Raw genomic sequence first — 27748 nt, forward strand, 5'->3', positions numbered from 1 at the left:
CTTTAGATTTTAAAGTCATCAAGGAAATGGGGAGAAAACAAGAATATAGCATTGAGGTAGAATCATAGAGATATACATCAGGCAAACAGACACTTCGGTCCAACTTGTCCATGCTGACCATGGTCTAGTCATTGACTCTCTTTCAACGGGAAACAGTTTCTCACCATCTTAAGCCTTTTAAATGTTGTAAGTGTACCAGGCTCCACCACTTCCTTGGGCAGTTCATTCCATACACGCACCACTCTCTTCATGAAAAAGTTGCCCCAAGGTCCCTTTTATATCTTTCCCCTATCACTTAAACTAGAGGACGCAGGTTTTTGACTCCTCTACCCTGGGGAAAAGACCTTCACTCTTCACCATATCCATGCTCCTCAGGATTTTCTAAACTTCTCAAAGGTGCCTCCTTGCCCTGCAACACTCCAGGGAAAATAACTCCAGCCTATTAAGCCTCTCCCTATGGCTCAAATCTTGGCAACATCCTTGTAAATCTTTTTTAAGCCCTTTCCAACTTTCACAACTTCTTTCCCATAGCAGGGAGACTAGAATTGAATGTATTGCAGGTAGTTCTCATTTAAAGCGTATTTCGGCAGCAAGATTTAGCTATAACATCACTGACAAATTAAGGAATAGTATTTTTGCGATTCCAATGGTGATTATTTCGCAGGCTTTGTTCTGTGCATGTGCCAATGTCAGCACAGAAATCTCCACACCATTCTGCATTTGTGCCGATGTCAGCTGCCATCAGAGCATGTGAGAGTTACAGGCCTGTACACTGAGCAGCTTCATCTCCAACGTTAAATGAATGAATGTTCATTGCTCTCCCTCTGAGCCAAGAATATTCTTGTATAATTCCTGTATACGTCCTGTATAATTCCTGCAGGACTGCATTACTCTCACACATACCATTTGCCTTTCTAATTTATTCTTGTACCTGCCTATCATACAACCTAAACAAACCTCCAAGACAATCAGAAGACGATCAGTCACAGCCATCCACTTCTGCAACCACAACTGAACCTGAAGGTGGTGATGATGACGACCCTCTGTCCATGCATTAGCAATATTTTTTCAATGTAATGTGTTAAATTTACTTTTGTTTCATTAATAAATATAGTTTAAACCTTCATTGAGGCCGTGCTGTACTTTGTGTTAGGCTTTTGGGTGAGTTTTGAGTGATTGAGTCTTTTGTTTTGTTGGTCTGCCCCTAGCCCCACTTTTCCCATAGGCCCCATTATTTCTATTAAGTAATTTTCTATTGAGTGAAGAATGCAACTACTGCATTATAGGAGAGGGCATGTAGTCATGGCCGAGAGGTTAAGGCAATGGAATAGAAATCCATTGGGTTTCTGTGCGCCAGTTCAAATCCTGCCACCGGTATTCCAAAAGTGGCCTGACCTAACATCTGCAACATCACCTTCCAGCTTCTCTACTAAATGCTTTGACCAGTAAAGGCAAGCATACCAAATGCCTTCGTCACTGATCTGTCTACCTGGGATTCCACTTCCAAGGAGCTATGAATCTGTACCCCAAGGCCTCCTTTGTTCAGCAGGTCTCCCCAGGACCTTACCATTAAGAGTAGAAGTCCTGCCCTGATTTGCCGTACCAAAATGCAGCACCTCACATTCACCTTGGTCTGCCACTCCTTGGTCCATTCATCCATCTTGGATCAATCATGATCATATTGAATGGTGGAGTAGACTTGAAGGTCTGAATGGTCTACATCTGTTCTTGACTGGTATATTAACAATGTCATCCTGTTGTCTTCAAGGTTTAAAAATTGAGTTGTAATGTTAGAAAATGGCAGATTTGCACCTGAGAGGCTGAATAGCCTCCTATAATTCCTGTTTTAGTCTGTGTGTGTGTGTGTCCTTTGTATTCTCGACTTGAACCAATGCTTCGGCTCCCTTGTGGGCACTCTGTTTTCTACACTGACAGGATATGGACCACATTTTGCAGTTTGAGACTGAGCCTCAGCCCCAGGAGCCCATGACTAAATATTGCTGCAGTCTGAGAAGCCATATAGGATTGTAATAACATTCAGACTTCGAAAGCTCAGAATCCTGCTTTGTGTTTAGTTCAATACAGAACATGTCTTGTTCTGACTTGGAAAGAAAAAACATCATAGCTGTACCTTGATTTAGACTCCTACATATGCAATCAAATGCAGAACAAAAAAACAGGCCCCTGTCCCACACAAACTCAGAAATCTTGCTTGGAATCTCAGTGCTGTGCCTTACCTCTGTGTCTCTGTTATCTGTTGCACCCGATGTGGTCTCCTCTACATCAGAGACAGGACGCCAACTTGCGGATTGTTTCAGAGAACATCTCTGGGACACCCGCACCAGCCAATCCCACCACCTTGTGGCTGAACACTTCAACTCCCCCTCCCACTCCGCCAAGAACATGCAGGTCTTGGGCTGCCTGCATCGCCAAACCCTTACCACCCAATGCCTGGAGGAAGAATGCCTCATATTCTGCCTTGGGACACTGCAACCACAAGGGATTAATGTGGATTTCACCAGTTTCCTCATTTCTCTTTCTCCCCCCCCCCCCCCCCCCCACATTATCCCAGTCCCAGGCCTTCCTGCTCCTCGGATGCTGCCTGACCTGCTGTGTCTTTCTAGTGCCACACTCTGTCTCACGTAGGTTTGAGTAAGCTGTAGCTTCAATTCCTGGTCACGAGAATTGGTAACCTCTTCTCTGATTTGTCAAATAACCAAGCCTAGATTTTTTTTTCAGCTTCTGTCGACAGACCCCCCCCCCCCCCAGGGTTTTAACAAAAGACTTCTGGCTTGGAACTTTTAAACTCCTGACATTAAGGTTATCTATTTTAAACTATTCTAAATGACTACATTCTTTTTCAGGAGCAGCTGCTTTATAAATCCAGTTCCAGCTAAGAACTCTGCAGAACTGTGTGAACTGAAACTAAGATAACTTTGTTTTCCTTTGTGTGTATTTTTATGAATCAAAAGAAGAAAAAGTATCAGCACATGACCTTTCCAAACTGGAGCCTGATGCATAGCTGCTCACTTTGCTTATAAAGTTCTCCCAGTGTAAATGAAAACCCATTACTCGCCAAAAAGTATTTCTCTCATCCTTTTTTAAATACATCACCATGACTACAGAACTACATACAAGTTAATCACTAAACCCATTCAGCAACACTGAAAATCCATATGCCCCTTGTTCAAATTCAAAACTCTAAACTCAAAAATAAATGTTAGTAAAATATATATGCACCTCACTCCTTGCATAACAAGAGAGACTACAGAAACTGGGTTTGTCCTCTTCAGCATAAAGAACATTAAGGAGAGAATTAGTTGAGATGTTCAAAGCTAAAGGAGTTTTTGATCAAGTAAATGGTGAGAAACTGTTTCCAGTTGAAGGAGAGTCAACGGCAAGAGCAGAGTAGGCAAACTGGCAAAACAACCAGATGAGATTTTATTTGAAAGAAATGATCTGGAATATACCACTTGCAAAAGGGCAGTGAAAGCAGAGCACTTGTCAAAGGGAATTGGATAAATGCGTGAAGGGGCATATGGGGAAAGGTGGAGACTGTGGGATGACTCAAACAAAATGCCAGCAGAGGCACAATGCGCTGAATGACCACCTTTTGTGCTGTGTATGCTGTCATTCCTTAAGTTCTCTCCAGCTTTCTCCCCCTCCCGTCATGAGCTAGCATTCTAATAATGACACTCATTTTCTCTAACTTTTCAGCAGTGAGAATTGTAACCTGTATCACTCTTATGGCACAGTGGCTAGTGTCTGTGTCTCTGACCCAGAAGCACCATGATCGAGTCTCAATCCAGAACTTAATGGAGGGAGGGACGTTGAGAAAGAAGCCAAGCAGATTGATCATTGACTTGTGGATCCTCCCAACATCCACCAAGGGCAGTGGTAAGACCAGGAGAGATTCCCGGTTGGTGATGGGATGGAGAGACCATTGGAGCCTACATCCCATAGCTCCAGATTGGCAACATAAAAATTAAAAAGAGCATCTGGCCACAGCAACTCTTGACTCCCTGAGTGAACTGTAACACAATGCCACCCAAACTGTGAGGCGTCTTGTTTTCAAAGTAATCTCCTTACTTTCATGCAGGAATTTGCAGTACTGACAAAAGAGCTGAATCTGTGCCGGGAGCAGTTGCTGGAGCGGGAGGAAGAGATCGCAGAGTTGAAAGCAGAGAGGAACAACACACGGGTGAGTAGAAGCTGCAGTGAGCTATCAATACTATGAGTTCAGACTTCTACTGTTTACCACCCCTTCCCCTGTGTCCTAGTCCTTCCAGCCTTTAGGCACCTCATCCCAAGTGTTCCTCAGTGCTTCCACCCTTTCATGCCTTTCTACCTCATGAGAACTATGAAGGAGCAAAATGGGAATTGTTTGAAGAAGTGAATTGTGGTAAGCCAATAAAAATGGATCCTTGAGTCATATGTAGGCCAGACCGGGTAAGGACGGGAAGTTTGCTTCCCTAAAGGACATTGGTGAGTTTTCATGAAAATCACTGCTAGCTGCCATGGACTCTCATCCTGAAAAGAACTTTTAATTCCAGATTTTATTAATTTGATTTCAATTCCATCAACTGCAGTGGTGGGATTTGAACCAATGTCCCTATAGTGTTTAAATTGTTTTTGAAATGAGTAACCACTACTCATAAAAACACGCAGGTGTTTAATTGAGTATTTACAAGCTTAGCCCATTACGATTAATGCACAATATCAAGGGTAAAGGGTGGGGATAAGGAGAGCAGGAATTGACTAAATCGAAATGAAGTTGGAGGGAGAGGTAAAGAACTGTATTGCCTGAGGCGCCCGTTGGGCAATAGGTATTGAGAATATTGATGGACACGGACTCTCAGGCATGAACATAGTCCCCTAGGTGTGAGTGAGGACTGCAGATGCTGGGGATCAGAGCTTAAAAATGTATTGCTGGAAAAGCGCAGCAGGTCAGGCAGCATCAAAGGAGAAGGAGAATCGACGTTTTGGGCATGAGCCCTTCTTCAGGATTCTCCTTCTCCTTTGATGCTGCCTGACCTGCTGCGTTTTTCCAGCAACACATTTTTAACCCCTAGGTGTGAGTCTGGATTGGATTATTAATTCATTGATTGCCGTCGTGATGATGGTCTAATGATCAATTACTCATAAGGAATTGATTAACTCCATGGGTTCCTGTATTTAAAGCAGTTAAACATATTATAAATTATGAAATAAACATTACAACAAACTGTCTGATTTCTGTGCGTGCAGCTTGCAGACTAACTGCTAGGCAGAGTCACAGCATTGTATATACACTACATACATTACTACACTACATACAGCACATAGCATGAGGGTAAATTCATTCAAAACACTGTACATATACAACAATCATCACTACACTACTAGCAGAACCTGGAATGCGATTAAAACAGAACCTGGACACTTTTATTTTTGGAGTAAGTTCTAATTTGGAGGCTTTTAGTATGGCGAGAGGGGTCTGAATTTGTCAGTACCCATCCCAGAGCTACCAGATGCCATTTTTAGTGGCAAGGGAAGCACCAGAGTATGGCTAGAAATCAAACTCAGCAGGGTCATTTGAAATTAATGCCAAGTTCAGACAATCCCCAGTTTGCTGTTCTAAGGACCTTAACCCACAGAGCAGATGTACAATTTTATGAGGGAGAGTAAATACACTTAAGTGGCACACAAGTTATGTTTAAGTGTCATAATCAGAAATTATTTACATCCTTGGACATTTAAAAATGGCAGGAGGAGAAGTTGCTGTTTTCAGTTACAGTGAGAAGCTGCGATTTTCAGGTATAAAGGCTTCATGCTTTTATTGACAGGCCATCTGGTGTAGCATGGAGAAAGCCATTAGCCGTTTATTCCTGCAGTTTTAGTATGATTCATTGTTAACATGTCCAAAGGGCTTTTATCACAGCAGATCCCATTATGAATGCGTAGCTGAGTTTCAGAAGCTACAAAACCTATCCATATCACCATAAGACCAAGTTCATGTTTTGGTTGACAGGGGCAATTAAAGGATTAGCTGGCTTTGTTGTGGTTAGCGAGTAAAGGCTTGTTTATCTTTATTACAAATTGAAGGATTCAAATTTTTGAATGGATTTCATTTAGAAGAGCTTCTTTTCTATATCATGTGAGTGACAGCTTTCTTTCAACTCCATATGGTCCCTATAGTTGATACATAATGAGTGGTGCTGCAGATGACATTGGGTTTGCCATGCAAGCACATTGAATGTGAGGTATGGAAAGTTTGCAATGTTATGAGGGTGGCAAGGGTGCATGCGGTATGGAGGGGCATGGGAGTGTAATGAGCTATGAGGGGACATGAAGGAACAGACTATGAGGGTATATGGGGTGGTGTGGGCAAATGAGAGGACATGAGGGTTGGCAATGTGGGAACATGGGGTTACATGGAGGTAATGTGAGGGTTTTGAAGGGTATAGATGTGGCATCAGGGTGTCATTTTGTATGAGGGGAAATGGGGGCAGTATCAATATGAGGGGACATGGAGGTGTCATGGGACTGTTAGGGAGCATGAGGGTAACATGGTGGTAGGTAATGAGTGGATGTGGGGGGACAGGAGCTTTGGTGTGAGGCCCAGAATGTCTAACAGCTCTCTACTGACTGTGCAGAAATCTGAGATCTGAGGTGGGCTTTCTAATCAGACTGTTTGGGATTTTCCTGCCTCCATGACCACTTCAGGTGTGACGTGGAGATGCCGTTGGAGGTAGACAAAGTCAGAAGTCACATTACACCAGGATATAATCCAACTGGTTTATTTGAAATCACAAGCTTTTGGAGCACTGCACCTTTGGCAGGTGAAGTCCCCATTTCACCTGATGAAGGAGCAGTGTTCTGAAAGCTTGTGATTTTAAATAAACCTGTTGGATGATAACCTGGTGCCATGTGACTTCTGACTTTGTCCACCTCCAACGGCACTGAGGCTCTCTCAATCCTATCACTGTCTTCTCCCTCCACTAAAGCCTCCCCCCCACCCCAGTGTAAATCATGAGGGGAGACCTCATTTCCATGGACATCTGTCTGCCTGTTTGGGAAAGTCCCTGACTTAAACTTCCCACCTCAGAGAGTGGAAAATGCAACTTGACCTCAATGCCCTTTATCCAAACGCTGAGGGAGATTATGCCTTCTGACAAATACAGAGAAATGCAAGTCTGGGTTGAGGATCTAAGGGGAAGGGTGGGAAGGTAGGAGAAGGATGAAAAAGGAATAGGTCATTGTGGAAGATAAATGGGCAGCATGATGGTCCAGGAAACAACCAGAGCATGCATTGACAGAATCACCAGCTGGGTTGGGAAATGTGTGCTGTGCTGATGTTCTAAAGATGAACTGTTTGCTCAGGCCGGAAGGCTGTGAAGTGCCTATATAAATGCAAATTGTTGTCCTCTACAGCTGCTGTTGGAACATTTGGAGTGCCTGGTGTCACGCCATGAGCGTTCTCTCAGGATGACGGTGGTGAAGCGTCAAGCACAGTCTCCTGCTGGCGTCTCTAGTGAGGTTGAGGTGCTCAAAGCCTTGAAGTCGCTCTTTGAACACCACAAAGCTTTAGATGAAAAGGTGCCGTCTCTCATTGTTTCCCACATCTCATTGTGTCGGGGACCTTGCATGGCACTGAACAGTGGGCCAGTTTTGTGAATGCATTTGGTGGAGGTTGTCATTGAATATTACAGCACAGAAGGAGACCATTCAGCCCATCATGCATGTGCTGGCACTTTTAAATGGATATCCGATTTGGTCTGCTTAAGAGAAGGGATTCTTCTCTTCGTTCCTTTTTCAGGAACATGGAACAGTGGGCTCAGCTGCGATTTTAATGAATGGCAGAGCAAGTTCGGGATGAGTGGGTTGCTTCTGATTTGTATGCTTGTTGTTTGTATCCTTTGTTTCCTGATCATCCTGCCAGTAGAAACATTTACTGTTGCCTCCTTAATCAAAGCTTTTCATAATTTGAACCCATTTTTATTAAGTCTCTGCCTATTAGCTCTGAGGAGAACGATCCTGATCACTGCTATCTCTCCATTCCCATCCTCTGGCATCGTTCTATTAAATCTGTGCCCTTTCCAAGGCCTAACCATTCTTTCCAAAGCTCAGCGCTCCAGAAATGAATGCAGTGCCCTAGCTGAGGCCTAACCTATGTTTTCATACATATTTAGAGAAACCTCCTTGTTCTTGTTATTCAGTTACCATTTCTTATCAAAGGTTGTGCAGATTATTTGGCTGGAAAACCATGTGACTCTCGGCCCAAGCTAATCCTCTTTGTGTGGCAGGTAAGGGAGAGGCTGCGAGTGGCTTTGGAGAGAGTCTCGATACTGGAAGAAGAGCTGGAAACGACAGCCCAGGATGTGAGTGCATGTATTTGCTAATTGGGAGTTTGTTGCGGGAGGAATTGCTGCCCAGAGCTGGGATGGGCCTATTCCCACTTCCTTGGCAATTGTCCAGATTGGGGCTTTTGGGAAGGCTTCTCAAGTTCTGTCTCAACTGCAGATTTTCACAAGAAAAGATGGCACACTGAGGCACCTTTCCCAAGGAACAGTCACAGAAAAATAATTAATCAGTTAAAATTTGGGATAATTCCATATCATGGGCTGATACACAGCAAGTAACATTGGCACCATACAAGGGCCAGGCAATGACCATTACGAACAAGAGAGAATCTAAATGTCTCCCCTTGATATTTAGTGACATATTCATAGTTAAATACCTCACCATCAACTCCTGGGGGGTGTTTACCATTGACCACAAACTGAACTGGACAAGCTGGTGGCTACAAGAGCAGATCAGCAACTTGGAATGCTGAGTCAAGTAACTCACGTCCTGATTCCCCAAAGCCTGTCCACCATCTGCAAGGCAAAAGTCAGGAGTGTGATCAAATACTCTCCACTTGCCTGGTTGGGTGCAGCTCCGACAACATTCAAGAAGCTTGACACCATCCAGGACAAAGCAGCCACTTGATAGCCGCCCCATCCACAACCTTCAGCATTCACCCTTTTCACGACAGTTGCTCAATAGCAGCAGTGTATACCATCTGTAAGACACACTGCAGAAATTCACTAAAGCTTCTTAGACAGCATTCTCCAGAACCACAACCTATGCCACTCAGAAGGAGAAGGGTAGCAGATGCATAAGGACACCACTGCAAGGTTCCCCTCTAAGCCATATGCTACCCTGACTTGGAACTATATCACTGTTCCTTCAGTGCCATTGGGTCAAAGTCTTATAATTAATTGAAGCATAGGAGCTGGTGTAGGCCCTTCTGTCCTTTGAGCCTGCTCCACCATTCAGTTTGATCATGGCTGATTGTCCAACACAGTCTCTATTCCCACCTTCTCTACTCCCCTCACTTTAGCCATAAGATCTACATTAAATTAATTGAAAACAATCAATATTTTAGCCTCAACGGATTTCTGTAGCAGAGCATTCCAGAGGCTCAGCGCTCTCTGGGTGAAAAGATTTCTCCTCATCTCAGTCCTAAACTGCTTATCCCATATCCTTAAGCTGTGACCTTTGGTTCTGAAATTCCTGGTCATCTGGAATATCCTTCCTGCATTACCCTCTCTAGTCCTGTTCGAATCATGTAGGTTTCTATGAGATCCCCCCTCATTCTTTTAAACTTTGGTGAATGTCCTAATCAATTCAGTCTCTCTTCATATGTCAATCCTGCCATCACAGGAAGCAGTTTAGTAAACCTTCCTCCCAAACAGAATTGTGGGCATCCCTATACCCCAAAGATTGCTGTGGCTTGGGAAGGCAGCTCACAGCCACTTTCTTGAGGGCAATTCGGGGTCGGCAATAATTGTTGGCCCAGCCAATGCTGCTTACATCCCACTATAGCATTTTATTTTAAAAAATTAGCAAGTGATCTGAATCCCAGAAAATAATTATGTTGTTGTGGCATAAATTGTCCCGATTACCCATCCAATGTTTTAGATAAACTTGCCATAGTCCCAGAGGGCCGTAGGAGTGCTCTGTAATTAGACAGAAAGAGAGATGACTGTGAGTGAGGTTAGATGTTGCTCAACCTGCCTGGGGATGTTATTCTGCACCTCTGGAGCATGTGGGCCTTGAAGCCTGGCCTCCTTACTCAGGGCACAGGGTACCACTGTAACACAAGAGCCCTTATTCTGGTGGAGAGTTTAAACTGTGAGTCACCCTGCCTCAGGCAAGTTAACCATTTGTAGTGATGTTAGCCAATACAAGAATTGAATCTATATTGTTGACTCACTTCACATCACAAACCAAGCGTCCAGCCAACTGAGCTAACCGATCTCTCCTCTCATGATTCTGTTTTAATGATCCCTGAGCAGTACCTTCAGAGGGACCAGTGCCACAGTGATGGCTGGCAATTGTTGGCTTTGATGCTTGGGATTGTGTCAGTGCCAACTCTGGATCTGTCTGAGGCACCACACACACTTGTGGTCATGGCCTGGGGGTGGGAGGGGGGAGGGGGAGGTGGTGTTGGAGCGGTTACGATTGTGTGAGGGGGGGAGGGGAATGCCTGCGGCTGATTAACCCTGTTCCCACTGACCTGTCCGCAGAGGCTGACCAACGGCACAGCGTTGGCTGGTGATGGTGACTCCGAGCTGATTGAGCGGCAGAGCACCGAACTGCTCCAGATGAAGGAGCGCCTGGCCGTGCTTTGCCGAAAGGTCGCTGAGGTCGAGGAGGAGCTGAGCACAGCGCGGAAGGACCTCATCAAATCTGAGGAGGTGAACGCCAAGCTTCAGCGAGATTTGAAAGAGGTACCTATGGGAGCGGGCACAGCCTGAGACACTGTGGGTGGAACTGAATCGCCTATAGGGCCATTGGCAACTTTCTGACCTTGAGTGCAGTGAGCAGTGCCAATGATAACAGCACATCGCAGAGGGTGGGGGATGTGGGCAGCTTTGATACAAAAGGATGACATCTTAATCCATCAGGTTAAATAAGGTGCTACCTCTTAGTGAGGTGAACATTTTGGCCACGGGTTCTCATGACAATCACTCCAGCAGCAACTAAGAATGAATGAATTAATTAACAACTGAGTAAGGAATGTTAATACCTTTGTAGGGAAGCTCCATTGTTCACTGTTTTAATGGAAACAATTAAGATGTTATAACAAGTGCCTCCAAACATTGTACAAAGGAACGTCATGTGAACTAAATATTGGCTCAGTAACATCAACATTGGTTCAATGGCTATTGATTGTACTAGGGTTTCGATGCAGTGACCTCTCTATTTACTGACTGACTGCAAACAGAACTGGGAGGTCTTCTCTTATTTCTTAAAGTGGATGAAAGGTTTCTTTATTCTTTCAAGGGGTGCTGGCAAGTTGCTGCCCATCCCAAATGCCCCTTGAACTGGGTGGCTTTCTCTGTCATTTCAGAGGGCAATGCAGGGTCAACCCCATCGCTGTGGGTCTGGAGTCACATGGAGGCCAGACTGGGTAAGGACGGCACATTTCCTACCTATAGTTCTTAGTGGACCAAGAGGATTTTTGCAACAACTGGCAGTAGTTGTCATGCTGACTCCAAAGAAATATTCCAAATGTTATGAATTAAATTTAAATTCCCCCAGTTGCCCTGGTGGGATTTAAACCTGTGTTCCTAGAGCATTAGCCTGAACCTCCATAGTCATATTCAAGTAACATTACGGAGTGGGAGGAAAAGAGAGTGAGGGGAGGGGAGAGGGAAGGAGAAGGGGAAGGTGGGGGAGGAGGGTTGGTGGGGGAATGAGAGAGGAAAGGAGTGTGGTGGCGGAGAGGGTTTGTGGGGTGTAGCCGAATGGCATCTGGGGAGGGCTGTAACAGGGATGAAAGGGAGTAGTTTGAGGGGAGGGAGTGCAGGTCTATGGTGAGGGAGGGGCAAGAAGGGAGGGGTATGGGAGGAGTGGGGGAGCTAGGTGGAGAGGGGAAGGGTAGGGGTGGGGGGAGTGGTGGTGGCCCTTTGGTGCAGGACCTCGCTGGTTCTGCTTCCTTTTGGACAAGCTGTGTTCTGCCTCTTGAGGCTTTGCTTGGGAAATTGGTCATTTATTTCCTATGCCAGAAGGAAAGAGCTTGCATTCCAATAATGCTTTGAACTATTTGGAGGACATTGCAAAGTGCATAACGGCCAATGAAGTATGTTTTGATTGCTGTTGTCATACTGTGAAATGTCTGCACAGTAAGATTCCATGAGGGTAATGAACAAATAGTGACGGTCAGTTGGGGTACATGTCATTGACCTTCAAGAAAGTGGTGGCCGTGATATCTTTCATACCTCTTGAGAGGGCAGAAAGGGCGTCATTTCAATCTCTTGCCCCAGAAGACAGCTCTCTATCCTGAACAGTACAGTCCATCTCCACCTATGTGCTGAATTATCTGGTGTATTTGGGGCTCAGAAGTGAGAGTGTTCCCCACCGAGCCAAAGCTGGCAGTGTGAGTTGACAACTTTCTAGGTTTTTATTGGACGTGCATCTACTATATTCTCATCTAAAGTTGTCGTTGCTCTCATGTCCCTTCTATCTCTGTATCTTCATCAATCTTTCCATCAGCCTGTGCACTTCCCCATTCTGGCATTTTTATTAGTTCTTGTTTGTGTGTATCAATGGCTGGGCCAGCATTTGTTGCCAGTCCCTAGTTGCTCTTTAAGGATGTATTGGTGAGCTATCTTCTTGAACCACTGCAGATCATGTGCTGTAGTTAGACTCATAATGTCCTTAGGAAGGGAGTCCCAAGACTTTGACCCAGCGACAATGATGGAATGATGATATATTTCCAAGTGACTTGGAGGGGAACTTGCAGGTACAGTAGTTGGCATTCTCATGTACCTGCTGCCCTTGTCTTTTTAGATGGATTAGAATTTGGCATTCCTGATTTTCTTCACCTCCCCATTGGCAGCCATGTCTGGGCCCCAGGATATGAGAATCTGTCACTAAACCTTCCTGCCATGACTTTCCCTTAAGATCTTAAAACTTGACCAAGCCTTTGGCCACCTGGCTTAGTTATTGCCCTCCGTTGAATTGTGTCAGAATTTGTTTGGTAATGTGCTGGTGAAGTGCTTTGGGAGATTTCTGCTATATCTTTGATTTGATTTGATTTATTGTTGTTACATGTGCCTACATACAGTGAAAAGTTTTGTTTTGCATGCAGTACAGGCAGATCATAGTAAACAAGGACATACAGATCATAGGGTGCATAGACAGAGTGAGGTATACAAGGTTACAGCTGCACAGGAGGTGCACAAAGCAACATCAACATTAGATATGAAATTAAGGAGATCCATTCAGCAGTCTACAAACAGTGGGGAAGAAGCTGTTGGTGCGTGTGTTTAAGTTTCTGTATCTTCTGCATCTTCCATATCTTCCTGATGGAAGAGGTTGGAAGAGAGCGCAACTGGGCTGGGAGGGGTCTTTGGTGATGTTGGCTGCCTTCCCCAGCCATGGGAAGTGTAGATGGAGACCATGGATGGAAGGTTGGCTCGCGTGATGGTCTAGGCTGTGTTCACAACTCTGTCATTTCTATGGTCTGGGCAGAGCAGTTGCCGTACTAAGTCATGATGCACCCAAATAGAATGCTTTCTATGGTGCATTTGTAAAAGTTGGTGAGGGTCCTTCTGGACATTCCAAATATCCTTAGCCTCCTGAGGAAGAAGAGGCATTGTTGTGCTTTCTTGACCGTTGCATCTACGTGGGAGGACCAGAACAGATTGTTGGTGATTGTCACTTGTAGTAACTTGACACTTTTGATCCTCTCCTCCTCAGCACCATTGATGTAGATGGGGACGTGTCTTCCTCCTTTTTTCCTGCAGTCTTCAGTTTTGCTGACATTGAGGCAGAAATTGTTATCGTTGCACCACGTCACCAAGCATTTTATCTCTTTCCTATTTTCTGAGTCATCATTGTTTAATGTCCAGCCTACAATGGTTGTGTCATCTGTGTTACGGACCAGGCCAGACCCCTCAAAACATTTCAAGTAAGTGTGGCTCAGACCCTAACTTTGCTAGTTGTTTTAAGCAGGTGTAATGCAGATATTCCAGAAATGATGCAGCTGGTCAAACCGCTTAGTTTTAAATAAAATAGATTTTATTTACAAGATTACCAAATGAAAGACAAACAAAAGAGAACAGTATACAGAATAACGTAACCTATCCGAAAACCCAACAGATTATACCATCTTAATGATGCTGTCCCAATACTTGCAACAATCCCCATAAACATCCCTTGGCACAAAACACAGGGTCATAGAGGAGAGAGAGAGATGGCAGCATGGAACACCCTCTTCTATTTAGCTGTTTCTTGGATCAGCAGCTTCAAAGCACTACTGCTTGCTAACCAAACCAAACCAGAGGAAAGCTGATCTGGGAGAACTGGCCACTCCCCTTTCATTGTACAATCAAATTGGCCCTAAGCCCATCCAAGCCAGACTTTTCGGAATTGCTACTTTGATGACCTCTACAAAAAAACAGCGAAGGACTGCATAACCTTGTTAAACGAGCATCATCGTCACATCAGTGAATTTGTAGATGGCGTTCAGACAAACTTTGACCACACTGTTCTGAGTGTACAGTAAGTAAAGTAGGGGGCTGAGTACACATTCTTGTTTTGAGGATTACCATGGAGGAGGTGCTGTTTTAATGTGGAGGGTGGTGTGTGTATAGAATGAGCTGCCAGGCTATAAAGTGAAGGCTGGTACAATTACAACATTTAAAAGGTATCTAGTTGGTTATATGAATAGGAAGGGTTTAGAGAGATATGGGCCAAATGCTGGAAAATGAGACTAGATTTATTTAGGATATTTGGTCAGCATGGACGGGTTGGATTGAAGGGTCTATTTCCATGCTGTATATCTCTACGACTATCTTTACTGCGCTCTGTGGGTCAGGAAGCTGAGAATGCAGTTGCAGAGGGCAGAGCAGAGACCTAGGTCTAGCAGTTTTGAGATCAGTTTGGTTGGGATTCTAGTGTTGAAGGCAGAGCTGTAGTTGGTTAGCATATCGATATCCTTACTGTCCAGGTGTTCCAGGGAAATGGTGTCTGCCATGGACCTGTTGTACCAGTAGGCAAACTGCAAGGGATTAAGGCAGGCTGGGATGCTAGAGTTGATGTGAGCCAGGCCTATTGTATAAATTCAAGTGGCTGTTGTTGCTGCCACTGTTCAAGTTCTGTCTGTGTAGGTGGGATATGGGGGTCACTTCAGGTCTATTTGTAGATTGTCCCTCTTCATTTTCCCTGTGCAGGCCTTAGCTCAAAGAGAAGATATGGAAGAGAGAATAACCACACTGGAGAAACGCTACCTCAGTGCACAGCGAGAAGCTACATCACTTCACGATGCCAATGATAAACTGGAGAATGAGTTGGCCAGTAAGGAGTCCCTCCTCAAGCAGGTAACTGTTCTTATTTTTTCTTAAATCTGGGTCACAAAGAGAACTGAACAGGCCAAACAAAAGTTTTAAATAAAAGCAGAATATGGCAGAAACTGGAAACTCTGCTCAAAGTCAGCCTGGTCATGAAGGAGGCCATTCAACCCATTCATAAGTGGGGACAGTTTCTCCCTATTGACTCTGTCCAGAGCTTTCAGGATTTTGGACATTTGTACTGATGTCTAAGGAAAGAATAACTTGATCTCTCCAATAATCTTCATGGCTGACATTCCTCATCCCTGGAAAGAATAACATGATCTCTCCAATTAATCTTCATGGCTGACATTCCTCATCCCTGGGACAGTTCTTGGAGACCTCTTCTATACTCTCTTCAGTGCCTCACACCCCTCCCCCACCCCTCGCTCTATGCCTATGTAAACATCTCCAAGTGATTGAATATCTCACACACTGTCACACAGTGAATCTCCATCACCCTTTGCACTTGCAATCTTTGCAATCTCCTTAGGCTCCAGGACCCGATGCATTGAAACCATCATCTTGCTCTTTGTTGGCACATCTTTGCAAGCACCACCCTACAGCCTAACGGGTATCCTACACCCTCCCACCCTACACTCCTATTTTCCTGCCATCATATTGTCCTCTTGCTCCAATCTTCTATAAACTCTCCTTTTAAAAGCCTTGTCAAAACAAACCTCCTTGATCAACCCACGCATTCAATGTTCCTCTAGTTTATTCTTGATCTCTTGGATGGGCTTGTATTCACCAGGCATGGTAGTGTGAGGAAGCAACTGGCCTCACTGCATGTTTGAATACTCCTCTCCTACCGCATGGTGCTATGGAAGGTGTCATCTGTGTGAGAAGGTAACTATTTCACCGCTTTTCTTCATAGACTCTGACAGCAAAAGATGGAGGCCACTTGGCCCTTCATGCCTGTCCTTGCTCTTTGAATAGTTGTCTAGTTAATCCTACCCCTTCCCCATAGCTCTATAAATGTTTCTCTTTTCAAGAATAATTTACTTCCAAGTTATTGCTCTTTCAGGCAATGCATTCCTGTTTTAAAGCTTCCCGTCTACTCTCTGGTTCTTCTGCTCACGTCCTTATTCTTTTCCAATTTGTTCATGTGATGTTGGTGTTGCTGCCTAGAGTGGCATTCATTGCATAACACTAGTTGTCCAGAGAACCATTAGGAGTTGACCATGTTGCTTTGGATCTGGAGTCGCATCCAGGCTGAACTGGGCAAGATCAGCAGATCTCCTTGCACCACCACCACGTACTCTCCCCCTCTCCGAACAATACAAACAAAACAAACTGGAAAGGCACAAGTTCAATCCCCACTTGTGTGCCCCCCTGCCGGAAGTTTGAGTTCCTGTAGCAAAATGCACTCTTGACCACATTGTGAACACACCTACCTTGGCTGATATGTTCTCCAGTGAGAGTCAAACCCAGAGATCTTACTTGGAGATAAAGATGCTACCCGCTGGGCCACTAGACCTCCGTCTCCTTATCTATTCTCTCAAAACCCTTCCACCTTTTCAACAGCTCCATAAAACCTCCCCTTTAACTTTTAGTGGTGAAGACCCCCCCCCATCTCTTCCAGTCTTTCCACAGAATTGAAGTCCCAATTATTGGTCCCATTCTGCCCTCTGCCCCAGTGTCCATTGTAAACTGCACGGCCACTGGGAGGGTCTGCGAAGGGGCAAGGTAACGGAGAGGGAACAGAACTCCGCACCCTGTCCAAAGCCTTAAGGCAAGGCCCAGATTTTAGCCTTCAGTCAGAAATTTGAGTTCCTTATGACAGTTTCTCAGTTAATGGAACTACTGGACTTGTTCCACTTTGGTCATCAGTAAATTATGTGACTCTTGGATCTATTCCCGCAAGATAGCACTTTCGGCTCAATTAAAATGGTCAGGGCAGAAGTCGAATACAGTATTTAACAAGGTTGTAATTTGCTGCTGACTGTTAAGATCATGGATTTTGGTCTGGACACAAAAGAGCTGACCAGTGCTATCTCTATCTCTCTGTTGCTATCACTCAGAGTCTGGGTTGCTGTGGCAAATTACATTTTTACCTGTAAATTGCATTCTGGAGCTGTGGATAATGATGCTGGAGACTCCAATGTTCTTTCCCTACACAGCTGACCAGGAATCTCTCTTGCTGTCACTGACTGGCATTGGTGTGTGTCAGAAAGTTTTACAAGTTGCTAAGGAACCTGTTTGACTGCTGTGTAAAACTTTCCTTCATCAGTCATCAGTCACAAAATTGGATTATAGGAGAGTCAAAGTTTGATCTGTTTCTTGCTCATTGGGTGAAGCAGCCTTTTTTGAAGACTCACATGCTCCTTGCAAATGTGTAGAATCTTATGACACAGAGGAGGTCATTCAGCCCATCTCTGCGTGGTTGGCTCTTTTCAAAAGTACTAACCAATCTGTCTCACTGTGCCTGCTTTTTCCCCATAGCAGATATTTTACTTTTGAGAATTTATCCAACCCCTTCTGATGACAATGTTGAAACTTCTTCCATTTTTTCCTTTTAAATCATGTGTCCCAGATCATGACAACTTGCTCTGTGTACAGGGAAAAAAATGCCTCTCTCTCTCTCTTCCAGTTGTCATAGTTCACTCATCCTCTGGCTACCAACCAACTGTATGTGGAAACGGTGTATTCTGACAACTCTGTCAAAACCCTTCACGATTATGAACTTCTTCAGCTCCTCCCTCACCCTCTCCTCATCGCCCCCCTCTTCACCTATCCACTCCCCCTCCACCTGTGATAGGGTTAGGGTTAACTCCAAAACAAATCCCCCACCTCTGCTCTAACAGCATTCCCTGTCGCCGCACATTCATGCAGGTGCCAGGTAATATCTTAGTGAATCCCCATGAATGATTACCAAAGACATGACACCCTTCTTAAAGAGTTCTGCCCAGGATTGGCTGCCATACTCCCAGTGTGACCCAATCAGTGTTTATAAAGGTTAATAATAAGCTCATGTCTGTATAAAGCCCTGGACTTGGTGTGGGTGAATGCTGGGATCCATCCTCTTGGGGAGCTAATGCAGGTCAGAGTGGGCCATTACTGGGCTGTCCAGTCTCACCAGAGATTTGTGTATGTCTGTGTGTGTGTTGCGTGCCCACGTGTGTGTGTGTTGCTCTTTCAGAGTGAGGAGAAGAGTCGGCAGCTCCAGGAATGGCTGGATTCCTCTAAACAGAAGCTGCAGCAAACAATGAGGAAGGCTGAGACTCTCCCGGAGGTAGAGGCTGAACTAGCACAGCGAGTGGCTGCTCTGAACAAGGTATGTTCCATATACTGGGCTCATCCAGGTCCCTATAAGCTCCACGCTGGGTCCCTTCACTCACCTCAGCAAGTCCCTCACCCAGTCATTTTGAAAACCCTTTCAATCTGGTCGCTCTTGCAATGTAGAAGCATGGAGACCGAATGGCAGTGGATGTAGGATCAGTTGTTAATTTAAAATCTGAGAAAGATTTTTGTTAAGCAGACGTATTAAGGGATATTGCCAAAGGCAGGATATATGGAGTTAAGCCACAGATTCGTCATGGTCTCATGGAACGGTGGAACAGGCTTAAGGGGCTGAATGGCCTGCTTCTGTTCCCAGATGGGACCTTGGTTAAATAGCTCATCTGAAAGGTGCAGCTCTGACAATGCAGCCCATCCTTGGCTCTGTGCTGGGAGTGTCAGCATGGAATGAGCCCTCAGGTCACCAGAGTGGGATTCTGCCCCACAACCTCCTGACCCTGAGGCAGACGTAGTTTCGTTTGTTGTGAAATTTGTTCATGCAATGAGAGCACAACTAGCAAGGCCAGCAATTAATTCCCATTCCTAATTTCTCTGCGGAAAGTCACAAGAGGCACCGACAATTCAGTGGCTTGCCTGGCTAAAAAGAACTAATGGTTTTAGTGTGAGTCTGGAGTTTCCCATGTAGGCCAGATTGTGTAAGGATGGCAGATTCTCTCCCTTGCCAGACATTATTGAACCATATATGTTTTTATGACAATCTAGTACTCTAATAATCATTCCTGAGATGGCAGGACTAAGATCCAGACTAAGGATACGGGGTAAGCCATTTAGGACTGAGATGAGGAGAATTTTCTTCACTTAGGGAGTAATTCTCTGCTGCAGAAAACGATTTAGTCAAAAACATTGAATATTTTCAAGAAGGAGTTGGCTATAGTTCTTAGGGCTAAAGGATCAAAGGGTGTATGTGAGAAAGTGGGCACAGAGGACTGATTTGGATGATCTGCTATGATCCTATTGAATAGTGGAGAAGGTTCAAAGGGCCAAATGGCCTACTTCTGCTCCCATTTTCTATGTTTTCTATTATTAATGTGAAGAGCATTTCAATCTGGATTTATGAATCCATTGAATTTAAATTCCTCCATCTTCCATGTTGAGATTTGAACTCATGCCCCAGAATGTAAGTCCAGGTCTCTGGGTTAATCATGTGGTAACATTACCAAATCACATTAGGCCTCATTCAGGGTGAGTGCACTGCTCCAAGGTAGGGGTAGAGCTAGGAGACCATTCCTGCTCTTTACATCTCGATATGTAATCGGATCAGACTAACTCTGGAATCTCTCTGATGCAGGCAGAAGAGAGGCATGGGAACATCGAGGAGCGGCTATGTCAACTGGAGACAGAGCTGGAAGAGAAAAACCAGGAGCTGCAAAGGGTAAAGTCTCCTAATGTCCCAAAGCAGGAACACTTTTTATCCTTGATCAGCTGAGAGAGCACCAACAAACACTGAAGGATCTCAATCACATGTGAATACTGCAGACTCATTCAAACAAATCTGGAAACTAAATATCAAGGATCACTTTTCACTTTGTGCTGTAGCTTCTCACACACACACACACACACACACACACACACACACACACACACACACTTGCCCCTGTGTGGTGACATGGTGGAAGGTTTCCTTACCTGATTGTCAGGATGTGAAGCTGGGTCATGAGCACTCCTTCCTAGAAACTCCTAAGATGGGTCTTACATCCTGGAGGCCTCTGGCCCATAGTTACCCACTGTGCCACATGACCTTCCCAGGACAGGATCACATTAGGGAGTACAGGTTGTTCTACTATAACACATGTTTCATTAAAGCGAATTTGCTGTAAGACGATTGACAAATTGGGAACATTGTTTCTAAAGCACAAACTTTTTTAAAACGTATTAGCTGTATTGTGATTACTGTGTAAACACTATAAGCACTGTTTCTAAAGCACGATTTTTTAATAATACAGGGTTGCAGAAGAATGCAACCATCACATTATAGAAGATCTGCCTGTACTTTTAATTGAAGTGGATTATTTGACTCCAGCCTGCATTTATCTTTTCCAAAAAATTGTAAGATTCTTTGAAATGCAATGAAAAGCGCATGGAACTGATTTCTAATATCCTCGGTAGTCATGGTGGGATTTGAACCCAGGACCCCTTGAGGTATTACGATGGGCCTCTGGAATTCTAGTCTAGTGACATTTGTCACCATCCTCATCCTTGTTTCCATGCATCAGAGTACTCTGGGAGGAAACCTAGCAGATCTTCAATACTTGAATAAAAGCAAAATACTGCGGATGCTGGAGATCTGAAACAAACACAGAGAATCCTGGAAAAACTCTGCAAGTCTGGCACCATCTTTGGAGAGAGAAAGAAACAGAGCTAACTTTTCAAAGCCATGATGAGTCTTCTTCCGAACTGAACTGAAGGAGAGTCAAATCAGACTGGAAACATTAACTCTGTTCCTCTCTTTGCACAGATGCTGCCAGACCTGCTGAGTTTCTCTAGCCCGTTCCTGGTGGATTTTATCCTTCCCCAGCTTTGAGAGGTGGTAATGGTGGTGATTGATCATTGAGGTTTGGCCCCAGCACATCGTGAGGCTACGCGGACTGCGTGTCTAAACCCGTGTCGTTCCTGTGCGCAGGCTCGGCAGCGGGAGAAGATGAACGACGAGCATAACAAGCGCCTGTCAGAAACTGTCGACAAACTCCTCTCTGAATCCAATGAGCGGTTACAGCTTCATCTGAAGGAGAGGATGGCAGCATTGGAAGAGAAGGTGAGAACTCACTCTTACCAGAAATGTGTAGCGAGGAAAGACGGGTGAGCAGGTGCAACCAGGCATCTCTCACTCAACTGATGAGACAGAGATCAATAGATTTCTACAAAGACATCAAAGGAAATGGGTACAGTATGGGAATATAAGGTTGAGATAGGGGATTAATAGTTGATTGCTGGGCATTGCCCATGAGGTTAAATAACCTATTCCTATTTCCAGCATTCCAGTGTAAAAGCAAAACTGATTGAACAGGAATATAGCTGAAGGTTAGGGTTGAAGAAGCAGCATCAATTGAAACAATGGGGCGGCACAAAGGCTCAGTAGTTAGCAATTCTGCCTCACAGCGCCAGGAACCCCAGGTTCGATTCCAGCCTCGGGCGACTGTCAGTGTGGAGTTTGCCCATTCTCCCCGTGTCTGTGTGGGTTTCCTCCAGGTGCTCTGGTTTCATTTCACAGTCACAAAGATGTGCAGGTCAGGTGAATTGGCCATGCTAAATTGCTCATAGTGTTAGTTGCTTTAGTCAGAGGGAAATGGGTCTGGGTGGGTTACTCTTCAGAAGGTTGTTGTAGACTTGTTGGGCCAAAGGGCCTGTTTCCACACTCTAGGGAACCTAATCATTGGAACATAGTCATCAAGAGTGCAGTATGAATCGAAGGTCTGCATGGTTTACATTGCTGAGTTAAACAAATGTTTGCATTTATATCGAGCCTTTTGCATCCCGTGGAAATTTACAGCCGATGAAGTATTTTCTATGTTCAATAAAGTTATCTCATAATGTTAATGTAATAGGAAACAGCAATCAATTTATACACAGCAAGCTCCAACAAGCAGCAATGAAATTGTGCATGTATCCATTAACATTTTAATTATGTTAGTTAAGTGATAAATATTTTCCAGGGCCCTGGCAGGAATCCTCTCACTTGTTTCACAACAGTGCCAAGGGGTCCTTCACATCCACCCGAGAGGACCAACAGGAGCTTGTTTTAACATCTCATCTGAAAGACAGGACCTCTGACAGTGCAGCATTCCCTCAGACTGAGCATTGGGAATGTCAGCCTCGATTTTGGGCTTAAGTCACTGGTGTGGGACCTGACCTTGTGACTGAGAGATGGCTGCCTGAAAAAATATAATGGGCATCAAATCTTACAGCACAGAAAGAGGCCATTTGGCCCATCACACTCAGTGAAAGAGTTCCACAGATTTCCCCATCAACTCGCAGGTTAGCCCTCTTCAGATAAGTGTCAGGTTTCTGCGATAGCAGACACTAAGGAGTATCCTGTTGAGATGCACCTAATGAATGAAAATAATGTGGTTGGATATTGACATCCACGATGTGTTTCAGTGATGGTGTGCTCCTGTTCAGTTGGGGAGGGTATATTGCTGTGGCAACTGGCAAGCTATGGAAAGCGGTAGGAGAGACTCCAATTTCTTTCCCTCACTCAGCTGACCAGAAATCTCTCCTGCTTTTAGCACCCACCTGCTGTTGGCATGTGTTGGAAGGATTTGCAGGTTAATACTTAACCTGTTTAGTCGCATTATAAACCCATCTTCCTTGGCCATTAAGGTCTGGAGCAGGATTTGAACCAACTGCTCTTGGCTCAGAAACAGGTACACTACCCATTGTGCCACAGGGTATCCTTGTTACTGTACTTGCTTTACACCTGCTGAAATAGGAACAGTTTCTGTCATGTTTTTGTCTGCTGTGCATTTCATGTGACAACCTCTCTGCCCTCTTTGCCTAACGACTGTGAAAATCTAATCTCTGTCTTTCCTTTTCTGTCTCTTTCCTTTCCCTTTTTTAATTCCTCGCCTCATAGAATGCACTAAGTCAGGAGCTCTCAAACATCAAAAAGGTGCAGGAGGAAGTGCTACTCAACAAGGTATCTTCTTCTCCATTTGAACTAAATGGTTACACCAAAATCCTTCAGTACTGGACCAAGTGCCATGGACTCCAATCCTGAATAGACCAGATGACCAATTTCCCACAACCGATCTTGGAAGTGAAAGGATTTATTGGCCAGAATCCAATTGTTCCAGGGAGTGAGAAGAAGGGTAGGAGGAAGAACTTAGTTCTGTGAACAGCTGAAAATCAGGTTCTGGACAGCTAGATGCAAGTTTTTGCAATTCAGATGCCTGCACTTCCAAAGGGGGCTTAGGCTTGAAGTGAGAAATGAGCACAGGATCAGGAGAGTGGCCAATGGCAGCAGGCTGATGGGTGGGAAGGACGGGATATGGGTGTGTGTGTGTGTGTATCCCCTCCCCCACCCAAACCATCCTCCAAGAACTTGAGGATGGCTTGTAAGGGCTGAATGCCTACCTACGTGCCCTTTCAATGTGACATCTTTGACTCTTTAAAGCAACCATGGAAGCATTGACTTCCTGACTTTTCCCTGCCACAGGATTCACCAAACTCATATTGAGTTGAAAAGCTCGTGAGAAAAGCCAAGTCATTGTTTGAGTGAACTTGAGACTCACTCCAACACCCACCTCTGAAATCAGAATCCAGACCAGATATAATGAGAGTTGTAGAGCCTAGTGCACTAGAAGTATTTCAAGAGGAGGTGGATTGGTTTTTGAAATAACAGGAAGGGCAGTGAGGAGCTGACACAAAAGAGGTGAGGCAGAAGTGGGTACTGCAGATGCTGGAGATTAGAGTCAAGATTAGAGTGGTGCTGGAAAAGCCCATAGTAGTTCAGGCAGTATCCACTCTAATCTTGACACAAAAGGGATGAGGCCTGGTCAGATTAGCTGTGACTTTAAAGAATGGTGGACAGTCTTGAGGGAACAAATGGCCTATACCTCCTTCTAATACTTAAGTTTTCTTAGATCACTGTCCTGACTTGTACCTTGCAGTGGGTGGACAGGCTGTGGGGAATCTGGAGGTATGTTACTCAGTGCAGAATTCCCAGTCTCTAACCTACTGTGTTTCCATGGGTTAATACAACTCCACTGAGTATGGCCCTGTGTCGAAAATGTTAAAAGGATTCAGTAAGTTGACCAGAGAATCATATAATGTAAAAGAAGCCCTTCGGCCCAATAAGCCAAAACTATGCTAAATCTACACTAGCCCCACTTGGCCCATAGCCTTAATGTTGTGACATTTCAAGTGTTGATCCAAGTACTTTTTTTTTAAAGAGGTTTGAGGTTACCTGCCTCTATCACTCCCCCAGACCGTGCATTCCAGAACCCCACCAGCGTCTGAATGAAAAAAATATAATCTTGCCCAGTAAATATCTCCATCAGTGCCATCACTGCTCCTCTCCTGGTCTATATTAAGACCTGCCACTGAAGATTCTGGTTACCAGCAGAAATTGAAGAGAAACACTAAATCCATGCTGGTCAATCAGGTAAACAATAAAGCAACTTTTGGTTGCTCTTCTGTTTGTTTCTTTACTTTCAGAGAATGAATGATCAGTTTGCAATACTATGAAGTGTGCGGTTGCATTGTAAATATTTCTTTTCATAATTTAAATATGCAACATACTTTTAAATATATATTAACATTTAAAAGACTAAGGTAGTGAATAATTAGAAAGCAGAATTGCTAAGGTCCTTCAAGTGCCCCAGCAGATAAAGGCACAACTCAGTGTGACAATAAAACACACAGAGCTGGAGGCTACAGGTTTCCTTCATGTCTGGTGCTGAGTGAGCTGACCACAACAAGGGGTGTCTCTGCAAATGACCATATCCCTGAGCTCAGGGGTAAGTGGTGAGAGGGAGAGAGAGGAAACTGGATGCATGGCAAGACTGAAGGTGAAGATGTGGAGTTGCATGCAAATATTCTTCCTCCAGTAACAATAAACAATATACTTGCAATACTTTTTAATGCTAGCGGATTGTACTGGCATTTATGTACAGCATCCAAATCCCATTCACAAATACAAACTTTTTACAAACTGGAGTGAGGTCTTGAGGCCAGGATCTGAAATGACATGACAGGGGTGATTTTAACTCAAAAGTCATCCACTAAGACAATATTGAAATCAGACCCTTGGAAACAGTACTGCACACAAAAGAATGATAGAAAAGATTGGAATTATCATCCTCAAACTGCAGTTGATGCTCAATCAATTGCGTTTAATTTAAATCTGAGATTGATAGGTTTTAGTCACAGATCAGCCATGATCTCATTCAATAGTGAAACAGGCTGAAGGGGCTAAATGGCCTCCTCCAGTTCTTATGTCCCAATAAATGGTGAGGAAAAGAGCATGCTGTTTGTTCCAATATTTAAGCTTTTCAGGATATTTCACTCATAAACCTCCCTTGCCCTGACTGAATCCTTTACACAGATACTCCTTCCTCTGATTGGCAAATCAAGAATGTTGGGACAGATCATGAAGTTTGAGCTGGGATGTATTGGAACTCAGAGTCCTGTGAATTGAGCAAACCCTTTTCTCCCTTTCTCTGACCTTCCCCCAAGAAACCTTTGGATCCTGGCGATCAATTGCGGCTTTACAAATTGAAATCTTCAACTGTTTTACAATCTTAAAAAATATGGAGCAAAGATAAGTCAATGGAGCTGACATACAGATAAGTTATGATCTCACTGCATGATAGAACAATCTAAAAGGGGGTGAATCGCCTCTTCCTGTTGCTGACTGTAGGCTGCTGCTTTGCAGGAGGCTTGGACAGATGTCACTGAATTGCTTGGAGTGCAGTGTGTGGTTATTGCAAACAACAGTGGGATAATGATCAGATAATCTGTTTTCATTGGTGTTGGTTTAGGGATAAATAGTAGACTGGACATTAGGATATCTCCCTTGTCTTCTTTGAAATCGTATCTTGGAATCTTTCATCTCCATCTGACAGAACAGAAGCAACCTCGAGAGAACATGGGAAAGGTAGTATCCCCACAGAGTTCACCTCTCCCTCAGTACTGCAGTGGGAGTGTCAGTCTGCTTTATGTGGACGTGTCTGTGGATTTAAGATTTGCAGGCAAATTTAGCAGCTACCTTGTACACAGCAGGATCCTACAAATAGCTGTGGTATAAACAACCATTTTCTATTGTTGTTGGTTAGGGTACAAATGGCAGTTTAAACCTGTGGAAAATCCCTGACCCATCTTTCAACTTTATCGTTTATGTCCATTTGAACCGTCGCTGATAATTCAAATAAGGCACCTGCTAGAATGCAGCACTCCCTCAGTATTGCACTGCCACGGTTGCTTTTCTGAAGGGAGCAGGGATTGGACACATGACTTCCTGACTCTGACATGATGGTGTCAACCTCTGACTGACAGCTGACACTTCTGTCACTGGTCAACAGGGACCTTGATAAAACAGGAGGTGGTTTGAACGTTGCTTTTTTTTGGAGCCAGTGAGGTTGGTGTGTCTGGGTTCTTGTGTGTTTGGTCTTGGGGTGATTAACTGGCTTTATCTCCTGACAGGAGCAGTTGATGGCGGAGGTGGAGAGGATGCAGACGGAACTGGAGCAGTTGAGAGCAAAGACGGGCATTCGAGATGCTTACTCAAGGTAAACAGGACCAAAGCCAAAGTCAGATTCGCTTGGCAATCATTAATTGAAGAGCCCTAACATTGCCACAAGCAGCCACTCACTTTTCCCAGAATTCCATCTGCAGTCAATTGTCCCAAAAGAGAAACAACTCCAGTTGCCACTTCTGGATGAGAACATCCCTGGAGATGCCATTTCACGACCTCTCACCCTGAACTGCCCTGCCCCACCATTGGTGCCTCCTTCACAAGAATTTATTATCCAGTTGGATTAAGCATGACGGTTATTGAAAACTGCATTTTGCCCCATAGCCAATATTTTGGATATGTGAAATTCAATATTGTGAAATTACGACACATCTGAATAGTAGTAACAGGATAGGTCAGACTCAGCATGGATTTATGAAGGGGAAATCATGCTTGACTAATCTTCTGGAATGTTTTGGGGATGTAACTCTGAAGATGGACGAGGGAGATCCAGTAGATGTAGTGTACCTGGACTTTCAGAAAGCTTTTGATACAGTCCCACATAGGAGGTTAGTGAGCAAAATTAGTTGTGCATGGTATTGGGGGCAAAGTAATAACTTGGATTGAAAGTTGGTTGGCTGATAGGAAACAAAGAGTAGTGATAAACGGCTCCATTTAGGAATGGCAGGCAGTGACCAGTGTGGTCACGCAGGGATCAGTACTGGGACCGCAGCTTTTTACAATATATGTTAATGATATAGAAGATGGTATTAGCAATAACATTAGCAAATTTGCTGATGATACTAAGCTGAGTGGCAGGGTGAAATGTGATGAGGATGTTAGGAGATTACAGGGTGACCTGGACAAGTTAGGTGAGTGGTCAGATGCATGGCAGATGCAGTTTAATATGGAT

At 44.4% G+C, this 27748-nt stretch overlaps 1 protein-coding gene across 9 annotated transcripts in view; it reads left to right on the forward strand.

The window, feature by feature from the left end:
• The window catches only part of ppfia3 (PTPRF interacting protein alpha 3), a 135244-nt gene that overhangs the window by 50474 nt on the left and 57022 nt on the right, over nucleotides 1-27748 (forward strand). For 8 of the 9 annotated variants that reach the window (XM_043679592.1, XM_043679597.1, XM_043679596.1 and 5 more), the window contains 10 exons: nucleotides 4100-4201; nucleotides 7414-7578; nucleotides 8286-8360; nucleotides 10554-10757; nucleotides 15210-15356; nucleotides 18508-18642; nucleotides 19954-20037; nucleotides 21286-21417; nucleotides 23236-23298; nucleotides 26805-26890. In XM_043679592.1, the coding sequence (XP_043535527.1) occupies nucleotides 4100-4201; nucleotides 7414-7578; nucleotides 8286-8360; nucleotides 10554-10757; nucleotides 15210-15356; nucleotides 18508-18642; nucleotides 19954-20037; nucleotides 21286-21417; nucleotides 23236-23298; nucleotides 26805-26890 (1193 nt within the window). The remainder of the gene's footprint in view (nucleotides 1-4099; nucleotides 4202-7413; nucleotides 7579-8285; nucleotides 8361-10553; nucleotides 10758-15209; nucleotides 15357-18507; nucleotides 18643-19953; nucleotides 20038-21285; nucleotides 21418-23235; nucleotides 23299-26804; nucleotides 26891-27748) is intronic. The other variant, XM_043679598.1, reaches the window with a different exon arrangement.

Source organism: Chiloscyllium plagiosum, chromosome 39, assembly GCF_004010195.1.
Source record: "Chiloscyllium plagiosum isolate BGI_BamShark_2017 chromosome 39, ASM401019v2, whole genome shotgun sequence".
Taxonomy (NCBI): domain Eukaryota; kingdom Metazoa; phylum Chordata; class Chondrichthyes; order Orectolobiformes; family Hemiscylliidae; genus Chiloscyllium; species Chiloscyllium plagiosum.